General features: G+C 40.5%; 1 protein-coding gene across 1 annotated transcript in view; it reads right to left on the reverse strand.

The window, feature by feature from the left end:
• Positions 1-12,980, reverse strand: part of LOC126181231 (pyridoxine/pyridoxamine 5'-phosphate oxidase-like) — a 228,068-nt gene that overhangs the window by 57,024 nt on the left and 158,064 nt on the right. The window contains exon 3 of the mRNA XM_049924754.1: positions 5,996-6,095. Coding sequence (XP_049780711.1) covers positions 5,996-6,095 — 100 coding nt within the window. The remainder of the gene's footprint in view (positions 1-5,995; positions 6,096-12,980) is intronic.

The following is a 12,980-nucleotide window of genomic DNA, read 5'->3' on the forward strand; positions in this document are numbered from 1 at the left end:
ATTTGTTTATAGACGAAATCAGCTCGTCTCCCCTCCTGCGCAGCAAAATGGTCTATGACCATTTCATTGAAATTTGACCGATTCAGTAATTCGTTCTCTAGGGAACACACTGCTAGCGCACAAAGTCTGTCCTCATTCATAGTGTTGCGCATGAATGTTTTCACTCGCTTTAACGTAGAGAAGCAGCGTTCTGCCTCTCCGGTCATGGAAAAGGTTACTATTATTTGCAGAAGTTTTACACTTTCAGGAAAACCTTTAGCCAGGTTGTTATCGTAAAGAAAGTTCAACAAGGTCAAAGCACCTGACGCTTTCATAAAATCTTTTCGGCTGTACAACACGTTCAGCTCATTACGTAGATCTGAAGACTGTAAATTGAACAAATTAACAGCTATTTCAAGCTCTTTTTCCGGAAAAATAGTTTGATGTTTTGCAAACAACGATGGATCAAACAGCTGTGCAATCTATAAGTGATCATTGAAACTGAATCGTTCTCTGATCTGAGTTGTGATGAGGTCGGAAACGTTTCGTGCACACACTATTATTGATTCTGTGAAACGTCCCCGTTTTGCAGTTGGTTCTACCTGTTCCCAGTGATCGTCAGTTTCAAGTGAGGCCCTAATTTGCTGGACAGAATCTGCAAAGTGCGATACATATTCAACAGTTTTCACTGCATCAATATTCCTCTGCTGCAGTTGATTAAAGAGAATGTCACAATGAGGCACGACTGTATTAAAAAAATTTAACCAGAAGAGGAAATCTTCGTCTTGCAGGAAACCTTTCAGTCCCGTGGCCTTGTTTATTGTCTTGTAATCACTGGAATCATCATCGATAATTCTTTCTAGCCACTCAACAATTTCCTTGCGGTATTTGTACACACTGGTTACGCTCCGTGATTTAAAATTCCATCTGATGGACTGAGGACAGGTAGGAATACGCTTCTTCACTACTTCGTCAAGAATGGCTGTACGTCTAGAAGAGCGGGAAAAAAAGGTGGAAATTCCTTCCAAGTTGCTAAAGAACATCCGCACTTGTTCACTTCCCGTCACACAACGTTCAACAATTAAATTTAACTGATGGGCATAACAGTGAATAAAGTGAGCATTCCTGTTCACTTCTCTAATTCTAGTTTGAACTCCACTTTTAAGGCCACTCATAACAGGAGCACTGTCGTAACACTGAGCTATCAGTTTTCCAAGTGTTCCATGCACATTCATTTTCTTTAGCTCGCAAAGAACAGCTACAGTTACATCGTCTGCACTGTGATCTTTTTGGCGTACAAAGGAAATAAATCTTTCATTTATTTGTCCCAGTAGCTCATAGCGAATTATTAGGACCAATTGTGACAAATTTGCACAGTCAGTAGTTTCATCAACTTCTATTGCGAGAAAGTTTGCCTTCGACAGTTCATTCCTGATGAGATTGAGGCATACCTCATAAATTCATTCCAGGAGTTCATTTTGAATTGTCTTCGATAGGCCTAAGAAAACACGGTTTTCTGATTTCTCAATGTGCTGCTTCAAGACGCACTCTTGTTCTGCCGGAAGACTGACTAATCCTCGAAAAATTCCTGAGTTTTTGAAATCTCTTGTTTCGTCGTGGCCCCTTAAGGCAAGCTCGAATTTGCCGCAAAATTTAATACAGTCTATCAGTTTACCCAGAATATACCGATTTTTTGATACATTTTCATTATATATCTTTATATTACGGCGGTAAGCACTGTTTAATTGGCACATAATGTCCACTTTCCCTAGCATTGAAAACTCAATGATACCATTTAAATGTTTTTCGCTGGAATTATGTTTTTTCACCTTTGCGTGAAAATTCTTTAAGTCAGTGATACCACTTTCAGTCCAGGCACTATCAGTACTATTTGTACGAAGACAGGTGAAACAGAAAAATGCATTTTTCACTTCACAACCACTCAGCTGCATCGTATATTGCTCTATTAAAACTGCGTTTGTATCCTTGCCTAGATTTTCACTGTTTCTGTTCTTGATTGATCGTTAGATCGGGTCTGGGTGCACCAAGTTCTTTCACTTTCATCCTATGGCCGTGTTCCAAGTTTTTACCTATTAAATTGCACACTGAATTCATATTGCGCTGGTTTCACACTCGCGGTATGTCGCAGATATTCACAAGCAAGTAAAACTCACTAAAATCTTGCAAAAGACCTTCCGAAAAAGAAACTTGTTATCACACGGTATCAACAAAAGCAGTCAGCATCAGCAAGCAAGGGAAGTAAATTAACGGGACAAATTTCGCGCGCTTTGTCCTCTAATCACTTATGAAACTTTCGCTAGATGGCAGTACTGTAATGTTACTGTAGTCTAGTGCCCTCTGGCGGGATATTTGCAAACTAATTCTAAATGTGGATAAAATAGCCAATGGCAGAAACAAAACAACTATGTACAACATTATCAAAACAATAATACTAAACGTCGATTAATGACACATCGAAGTGTAGTGGAGATGTGCAGAGACAGAGATTGGATAGCGAAGTTTCGGCCACTCTACATTCCTTTATTACATAGATAGTAGAACGTGAAAAATGTGTGGTGGTTGGTATGACATCCTTAGGCTGCAAGCTCTGAGCCTTCGGGTCACCCATAAAGAGCAGTACTATGTAGAAGCCACGCCCCCAAACCGCTACTACATGCAGCTACGGACTTTCCAAGGCGCAGCCTAAACACTACTAACCGTTCGGAAAACATCTATCGATACAAACAGTTCCACAAACGTTGACCGTCGGTTTTTTAATCGAAATGGGAAACATGCGGAATTCATCCTGATAATTTAAATTATGTACTACGTTCTTGCAAAATTTACTTTAACATGTATTTTGGGGCGGCTCCGCCTCAGAGCCTTTAATTATGAGCCGCGCCTGGTCAAGAGAGATGTTCACCAATTGTGGATTAAAGTTAAGTATTTTACCAGTTACCTCCTGTTTTGCTAGTCTTATTTCTCTGACCTGTTCCAGACCTCACGCCAGCCTGCGTGAGCTTTAACGCGTGCCGTTCGGCTTCCTCCAAACCCCGTGAATTGGCTCCTGCCAATTCACAACATTTACAGTTGTTCAAGTTGCCATCACAGTGATTTCGCTGACGTCACTTATATGTTGGGAATACAATGACTCTTGTAACGTTTGGGAGGAACGGTGAATGTCCGATGAAATGACCGTGACTAGAGAATCAGTGAAAATGGAACTTATATGGAGATGGTGAGGTGTTGACATAAGTGCCAACACCGTGTTTCTTGAGCAGGCCGAAATGCACGCTGTGAAAGCTCACGCAAACTGTCGTGAGGTCTGGAACAGGTCAGAGAAATAAGACTAGCAAACAGGAGTTAACTGGTAGAATACTTAACTTTATTCCATAATTAGAGAACATAGGTCTGACGGTACAGGCTTCATAAGATAACCAGCAAAAGATAAATGGCGCCTTGCTGGGTCGTAGCAATTGACGTAGCTGAAGGCTATGCTAACTATCGTCTCGGCAAATGAGAGCGTAATTCTCAATGTAGCATCGCTAGCAAAGTCGGCTGTACAACAGGGGCGAGTGCTAGTACGTCTCACTAGACCTGCCGTGTGGCGGCGCTCGGTCTGCCATCACTGACACTGGCGACACGCGGGTGCGTCGTATACTAGCGGACCGCGGCCGATTTAAAAGCTACCACCTAGCAAGTGTGGTGTCTGGCGGTGACACCACAGATGGCAGGGATGGCTAGAGGACAAATGTAAGGATGTAGAGGCGCATATCACTAGGGTTAAGATAGATACTGCCTACAGGAAAATTAAAGAGACCTTTGGAGAAAAGAGAACCACTTGCATGAATATCAAGAGCTGAAATGGAAACCCAGTTCTAAGCAAAGAAGGGAAAGCAGAGAGGTGGAAGGAGTATATGGAGGGTCTATACAAGGGCGATGTTCTTGAGGACAATATTATAGAAATGGAAGAGGATGTAGATGAAGATGAAATGGGAGAGATGATACTGCGTGAAGAGTTTGACAGACCACTGAAAGATCTAAGTCGAAACAAGGCCCCAGGAGTAGACAACATTCCATTAGAACTAGTGATAGCCTTGGGAGAGCCAGCACTGACAAAACTCTACCATCTGGTGAGCAAGATGTATGAGACAGGCGAAATACCCTGAGACTTCAATAAAAATATGATAATTCCAATCCCAAAGCAGGGGTTGACGGATGTGAAAATTACCGAACTATCAGTTTAATAAGCCACGGCTCCAAAATACTAACACGAATTCTTTACAGACGAATGGAAAAACTGGTAGAAGCCGACCTCGGGGGAGATCAGTTTGGATTCCGTAGAAATGTTGGAACACGTGAGCAATATTGACCCTACGACTTATCTTAGAAAATAGATTAAGGAAAGGCAAACCTACGTTTCTAGCATTTGTAGACTTAGAGAAAGCTTTTGACAATGTTGACTGGAATACTCTTTCAAATTCTGAAGGTGGCAGGGGTAAAATACAGGGAGCGAAAGGCTATTTACAAATTGTACAGAAACAAGACGGCAGTTATAAGAGTCGAGGGGCATGAAAGGGAAGCAGTGGTCGGGAAGGGAGTGAGACAGGATTGTAGCATATCCCCGATGTTATTCAATCTGCATATTCAGCAAGCAGTATAGGAAACAAAAGAAAAATTCGGAGTAGGTATTAAAATCCATGGAGAAGAAACAAAAACTTTGAGGTTCGCCGATGACAGTGTAATTCTGTCAGAGACAGCAAAGGACGTGGAAGAGCAGCTGAATGGAATGGACAGTGTCTCGAAAGGAGGATATAAGATGAACATAAACAAAAGCAAAAGGAGGATAATGGAATGTAATCGAATTAAATCGGGTGATGCTGAGGGTATTAGATTAGGAAATGAGACGCTTAAAGTAGTAAATGAGTTTTGCTATTTGGGGAGCAAAATAACTGGTGATTGTCGAAGTAGAGAGGATATAAAATATAGACTGGCAATGGCAAGGAAAGCGTTTCTGAAGAAGAGAAATTTGTTAACATCGAGTATAGATTTAAGTGTCAGGAAGTCATTTCTGAAAGTAGTTGTATGGAGTATAGCCATGTATGGAAGTGAAACGTGGACGATAAATAGTTTAGACATAAAGAGAATAGAAGCTTTCGAAATGTGGTGCTACAGAAGAATGCTGAAGATCAGATGGGTAGATCACGTAACTAATGAGGAGGTATTGAATTGAATTGGGGAGAAGAGAAATTTGTGGCACAACTTGAGTAGAAGAAGAGATCGGTTGGTAGGACATATTCTGAGGCATCAAGGGATCACCAATTTAGTATTGGAGGGCAGCACGGAGGGTAAAAATCGTAGAGGGAGACCAAGAGATGAACACACTAAACAGATTCAGAAGGATGTAGGTTGCAGTAGGTAATGGGAGATGAAGAAGCTTGCACAGGATAGAGTAGCGTGGAGATCTGCATCAAACCAGTCTCACGACTGAAGACCACAACAACAATGAAGATTTATGGGTGGTCTTTCTTTCCTCGCATCATTTCTGTTGCACTGAGAAAGGGAGAAATTACATCGGTACCAGAAATACTCTCCACTATAAATCGTATGTTGGCCTCCGAATTGTAGATGAGGATGTTAACATGGATGCATATAGCTGAAGACCATAACGCATGGAATAGAATAGTGAAGGTCTTTATCCCGCAGCGGCTGGTGATGCTAACAGTGAATAACGCATTTTTGTTAGGTTTTGGATTAAGGTGCTTGTTGTGATGAGGACTTACTGCTGTTGCAGAAATGAAGAGAAATGAAGAGGAGTAGCAATAAATAAATAAATAAATAAATAAATAAATAAAAAAATAAAAAATAAAATAAAATAAAATGCCGTTGAAAGTATCAGAGACAACAAAAACAGCCTTACCTTAATTGGAGAGTCAGTACATCAGTGGCGTGAGAACAGAGTGGTGTTAGTTGAGCGGTATGCTAATGATAGGGTAGACTGCATGAGTGGACTTACCAGGTCCCTCGCCTTGCGGCTGCGGCGGTCCGTCATGATGACGAATCCGTCTGGCTCTATTCTCCTGAGGCGGACTGTACGAGCCGTCACCTTCCCGTCCCTAAAAAAAAACAAGAATCTCAGCTTTACATAGATTTACGTAATGTAGTCGAATTAAGTCGGGTGATGCTGAGGGAATTAGATTAGGAAATGAGACATTTAAAGTAGTAAAGGAGTTTTGCTATTTGGGGAGCAAAATAACTGATGATGGTCGAAGTAGAGAAGATATAAAATGTAGACTGGCAATGACAAGGAAAGCGTTTCTGAAGAAGAGAAATTTGTTAACATCGAGTATAGATTTAAGTGTCAGGAAGTCGTTTCTGAAAGTATTTGTGTGGAGTGTAGCCATGTATGGAAGTGAAACGTGGACGATAAAGAGTTTGGACAAGAAGTGATCACATAACTAATAATGAAGTATTGAATAGAATTGGGGAGAAGAGGAGTTTGTGGCACAAATTGACAAAAAGAAGGGACCGGTTGGTAGGACATGTTTTGAGGCATCAAGGGACCACAAATTTAGCATTGGAGGGCAGCGTGGAGGGTAAAAATCGTAGAGGGAGACCAAGAGATGAATACACTAAGCAGATTCAGAAGGATGTAGGTTGCAGTAAGTACTGGGAGATGAGGAAGCTTGCACAGGATAGGGTAGCATGGAGAGCTGCATAAAACCAGTCTCTGGACTGAAGACCACAACAATAGCAACAACGTAAGCAAGCATATGTGCATTCTTTTTGAAAACGGGAGGCAGATTTCATATTTGTACTAGAAGGAAACTTCATGATCAGGAACAAATCTGATACATCACTACACAATTTGATAATCATTAAATACAGTATACTCCGTCCTTGTATTAACTGTTTAAAAGCTGAAATAATTGTTTTGCGTGAAAGTTGCTTTTTGTTTTCGTCAGACTTACCATGATGGTTAAACCACAGGAAAAATAGATTTATGTATTGCAATTCGCAATAATGGATCTATCATTCAAGTATGATCTAAGTTTCGTCGCCACTTCAACAATAAGCCTTCCATAACAAAAGGAAAAAAACTCAACCTTTTGAAGTATGTATCCGTGAATGACGGGACACTGATTTCAACTGGCTGTTCACAGGCAGCCAAATGAAGACGGAAAGTGATTGAAATCATCTCTCACCGTCAAATATTAAAGCGTGAAGATGTCATCATTGCATGTTCGTCTTAAAATCCGGCGTTATATTCGAGAAACAATTCCTACACACGGGATGAGGGTGTAGGTGTAGGATCTTTATCATAGTTTGCGGGCTTCAAGATCGCCAGATCTTGAAACGTGTTTCCGGAGCTACACTAAGTCCGCCCCCACCCCCCCCTTCTCTCCCTCGTCCCACTAAATTGTGACCGGCACCACGTTTTTCTCAACTGTCCACGAAACATTAAAAGCTCTCCTGAAAACGTATTAATACAGCGCAGTCCAATGAAACTAAACAGTATTTCCCAACTAAAAATGTGCGACATTAAATTTTTCATTTGTGTGGCCATAGTGTCTGTGGTTGCTTTATAATTCTTGAGGGTATTTCTGTTCTGTCGATGCAACTACAAAAAAGGTTGATTTTTTTCACCAAATGCGTTTCGCTTTATTGAGGTGAAGCATCATCACTGGTCTGTAATTAAGTTATTTACATTTTGATTTGCTTTCAGATCAAAAAACAGTTTGTTAAGAAGAAGTTGATTTGTATTGTTTTTTACAACACACTTTTATGCACACCGCAGAATATAGCGCTGCAGAACAACTAAAAATTAGACCAAAATTATCAATTTCTGACGCAGAATATCGACGATGTACTAGTAGACGGCATTTCTCGATGTAAGCGAGCACTGACTGTTAGACAGTCTTCTACACTGAAGTAAGACATTAGCATTTGTGACGGTAACGTAATGTGTGGACAGGAGAAGTTTAATGATTCGTGGGACAGATGAGGAAGACAGGATGTTGGAAATGTTTTAGTGGCGAAGGATTGTTTATTTAGCTTCGTTGCACTGGGTTACTTTTTAATGTGTTATCAGAACTTTTAATATTTCGTGGACAGTTGACTAAGACATGATGTCGCTATATCTATGTTCGAGGAAACTTAATGTAGTTCCACTGTAGTAAACCTAATGACAGGAGCACGTTCTCTCTAAACTCGTAGTTCAACAAAAAAAAGCAATATCTCGTGGTCGAATGCAATAAGAAAAAGGGAATGTCCTGGCTGATTCACTGATTCATCGTCGCCCAGTCCAAACCGCTAAGAAAAAAACTTGAAATTTGGAGAGATTGGTGATCTCATACTGTAGTTATCATGTAAGAAGGGATTTTTCGAAACAGATGATGAAAGGGTTTTTGAAAATATGTCGCTATTACGGGTATTTTGAAGCTAGAACTACGAAAAATTGGTATTGGGTTCTCGACCAGAAATTAAAAAATACGTTTCAGCACTTACAGAAATTCAACCCATATGAGGGTGATATGGTGTGTGAGAGTTTTTTAAATTAATTATTAAAGAATTACTAAAACATTTTTAAAGCTACATCTATGAAATTTGATATTTGAGCTCCCAGTCAGCAATTTAAATTTGTGGAAATTCAATTCCTAAGGGGAAATAATGGAGGAAAGTTTTTATGGAATATTTCATTATGAAAGCATTTCTGAAGGTAAATCCCCGAAATTTTGAATTTGGCTTCTCGTTAGAAACAAGAAAATAAATGTTTTAGTTTTTATGGAAGTTAAACGCCTAAGAAGGTGAAATACAAGATGTAAATTTTTATGAAAAAATGTCGTCAGATTGAAACATTTTTAAAGCTAAATCCATGAAAATTGGTATTTGACTTCTCGGTTAGAAATAAAAAAATGTGTGTTAGGGGATGAAAGTTTCTATCGAAATATCACCTTAAGAATCCAAAAGCTAGGATTAACATAAACCTCCGACTCCAGCTTACAGAATGGCTTTTTTTCAGAAGTACATTCGGAAAAGACCACTGTTCTGTGGCCTTAACGAGCGTGAAAAGATTAGATCGTGTCGAAATTTAAGAACGAAATCAAAGAAAGCTATTTAAAAATCACCACGACAAATCTGCTTTTTAAAAGTTGCGTAGAAATAGAAACGGATTTTTAACACAATACATTTTCATCAGGCCTGATATATGATCGCAAGCTAGTTCAGGATATTAGTGAACGTCTAACAACCGCTACGCAACGCCTGTGAAAACAGAGAACGTTGAGAAACCAGTACTTTGGGCAGACTTGTTACATAACGAACCAAATGCGTTATCAGATTTATTTATTCATTTTTAACTAATATAAGCAATCAGAACACACAATATTAATTTTATTATAAAAACACGTACAGATTTCACAAGTTCCGGATTGTACTTATTAATTTAATTCAATACTTATTTATATCTTGCTAAGTAAGATTTTTAATTTCGTAATGTTTCGTATTTTAGAATTACTCTAAATTATTGTAAAGTATTGAAAGATGGACTTTAAATGTATTATTACTCCATACAGTAACTGGCAATGTTCCGAAAAGCTCTGCTTGTGCACAGTACTGTAGTACTTAGTTGAGGCTATATTCCAAATAGTATTCTGTTTATTTTTGTGGAGTCGTTGACGCTGCGATTTTTCATAATGCATTACTCGGACCTGCTTTAAGCTACAGTGTCTTGGGTGCCTGGATTCATTACAGATTCCGATCCAAAATCATCACATTTTATGTGTGCATTGTTTTCACGGAGGTGTAATACGGGAAATTGTCATGACGTCACAAATCTGAAGCCGACGTCAGCCAGGTTGGCAGCCCCAAACATCAGCTTCTGGTGGAAGTGTTTTGATAAAAACAAACTTACAAGTGTACTAGTCGTTCTGATTATAGTCTAAAATGCAAAAAAAAAAAAAAAAAAAAAAAAATCACATTTCATTCGGAAGTGGACTCGTTCAAGTGATACTTTTTTTGTATACATTACTTTTAGTTGCTCTGGTTGCTTTTTCTGTAGAGATTTTATTTCCGTAATGTGATTTTGGATTTCCCACCAAGACAACTCTAAGAGCGGTGTAGTTGAACGGCTATGAGAGGGAAATATAGCAAACGTTCCAGTCATAGCGAGAAATGTTCTCAGTATTTTCGGGAAGAGACATAGGCGACATATCAGTTTTGTCATTCCGTATTAAGGAAAGTGATGGATTGCAAAAGCAGCCTTTTCACGTCACATACTTCGCTTCTTTTTTATTCGAAACGTGAAACAAAAGGAAGTTATGTTAACGAGGTTAAATGCGTCGTATTAGTGGATCAAATGTGCCTTAAAAAAAGACATGAAAAGCGTCTAAAAATCCGTTCCTGACACTTCATTATTCACGAAAATACTCTAATAGTTACTATTTAAAAGACATGTTGCGTGGACACTACAGAAATTAAGAACAAGAAGCAACTGTAAACACTTGTCTGCTTATGTTTACAGGCTATTAAAATGGCGGAGCCGGTTTCAGAGCAATGTGCAGCGGAAGTATGTAGTGCCACCTCCCCCTATTATATCTCCAAAACTTTTTTGGAAGAACATGGGACTTGGATTCGCACACTGTAAGCTGCAAAACGAAAGAACGAGAAGTACAAAGAGCAAGGGGAACGTAACATTCTACTCTATGTAAAACAATGTTATTGCACCCATACACATTTCACGTTAAGATTATAAGCACGATCATAAGTACCTATAGAAGCAGATAGACAATAGTACTTTCCGTAGTGGAACAGAAAAGAAACGAGTCGATTTTTCTAAGCCTCACTTCCCATTAAACCGAAGAGCAATGTCATCCGAGACTATAGCCACTGATAGGTATTCACCTTACTTCTTTTTATTAGACATTCCTCATTCACTACTTTCTTCGCTCTTGGGTGTGTTGTCGTATTTGAACGGGGCGATAGGCGAAATAATTTAATTCAAAAAAAGTTTCAAATGGCTCTGAGCACTATGGGACTTAACATCTGAGGTCATCAGTCCCCTAGAACTTAGTGATACTTAACCCTAACTAACCTAAGGACATCACACACATACATGCTCGAGACAGGATTCGAACCCGCGACCGTAGCAGTCGCGTGGTTCAGACTGAAGCAATAATTTAATTGCTGCCTCGGGTATTGTGAGCAATTGGCGCATGTGGAAGGGGGATCTGCGAGGGTGCAGGTGTAAGAACGCAAACTTTCCGTTAAGATAAGTTAGGCTGTAAATAACAGGTTTAAAACAATAGTTCACTGGTTTTCTGCAAATAGCAACTCTCTCTCTCTCTTTAAAAAAAAAAAAATGTTGCGTGTAAACGTGTAAAATCCTACGTCTCTCATAACTGCACCACCCATGTAAAGCATAGGCAAAGTAGTAAGTGGGAATTCTCAAATGGGTATAGACATTGCTGACGATTTTAATTGAGCTTAGAGGCTTTTGGGCAACTGAGTTCTGTTACTTTTGCGCTTTTCTCATTGCAAGGCTTGCAGAGAGGCGTATTAGGCCCTAGTAAGCTAACATACGTACACTGATGAGCCAAAACATTATGACCACCTGCATAACATCTCCTTTGTCCGTCTTTGCAACGAAATGCATAACTGATTCCGCGTATCGAGGATCCGACAGTTTGTTGGTAAGTTTGTGGAGGTATTTGACATTAAATGTTAACGCGCAGGTCTTGTAATTCGCATAAATAACGGGCCGCTGATTTGCGTACGCCATGATGGCGTCCGATAGCGACCCAGATGGGTTCCATAGGATTTGCATCAAGCGAATATGGTCGCCGAGGCATCAACGTGGGTTCACAATTAGGTCATTAACCACTGTAGCGCGGTTCTGGCTCCCAGACATGGACAACTATTCTGCTGAAAGATGACATCACTATCCAGGAAGGCGCCAAGCATGAAGGGATTCAGGTGGTTCGCAGCTGGCAGCGTGTCTTCAATTAATACCACTGGTCCCATGCAAGCGCAGGAGGATGTCTCCCATAGCAGAATACTGCTCCCACCAGCGAGCGTCCGTGGCGCGCTGCATGTTTCGAGCCGCCGGTTACCTCAATAACAGCGTTTGTGGACACGATTATCAACCTAGTGTAACAAAAATGTGATTCACCCGAAGAGCCGAGACGTTTCCCATTGATCGACGGTCGGAGCCCGATGTTCCCGTGCCGACTGCAGTCGTAGTTGACAATGCCGTTGGGGCAAAATATGAACGCGTGGGGGTGGTCTGCTGCGGAGCTCCACGTTAAACAATGTACGATGAACGGTGTGCACCAGCATTGTGCTATTTCAGCAGAGATGCCACAGATCACCACCTATCCTACTTTACCGAGCAGACAAGCCTCCGAACCCCACGTTCTGTGGTAGTTTCACTGTCCTATCTCTTTCCGTAGATGCTCACGACATTAGCACGTGAACATTCGACCAGCTTCGCCGTTTTCGAGAGACTTTCGCAGGATCCGCGTGGCAATAACCTGCCCTCTTTCAAAATCGTTTATCTCAATGGATTTCTCCATTTGCAGCCCATATCTTCACTAGGGTTATTCCCCGTCCGCGTCTGCTTCGCTTACATACTTTTGTTTCCACGTCACTTGCCCGCAACGCCACCCGGCGGCATCCAACGTCGCGGTGTGCAGCGGTCATAAAGTTTTGGCTGATGAGTGTAGTTTGCTCTGTGAAATTATATCTTAGGGTTAACTCATCTCTAAGGAAGAATGTTTTCATTGTACAAAAGCGTGCCACAAACGCAATATGCTACTCTCAGTTATGAACATTTTGTAGACAGTCGTTTAAGGACAACGAAAAAGTCTTTCGCAACGGACTGCTGTGATGATTATGATGGTTGGTTTGTGGGTGCTTAACTGCGCGACCATCAGCGCCCGTACAAAGTCTCAATTTTTACACAGTCCAGTTGTTTTACGCAATCCACTGTAGCCACTGTCACG

Source organism: Schistocerca cancellata, chromosome 1 (genome assembly GCF_023864275.1).
Source record: "Schistocerca cancellata isolate TAMUIC-IGC-003103 chromosome 1, iqSchCanc2.1, whole genome shotgun sequence".
NCBI classification, from domain to species: Eukaryota; Metazoa; Arthropoda; class Insecta; order Orthoptera; family Acrididae; genus Schistocerca; species Schistocerca cancellata.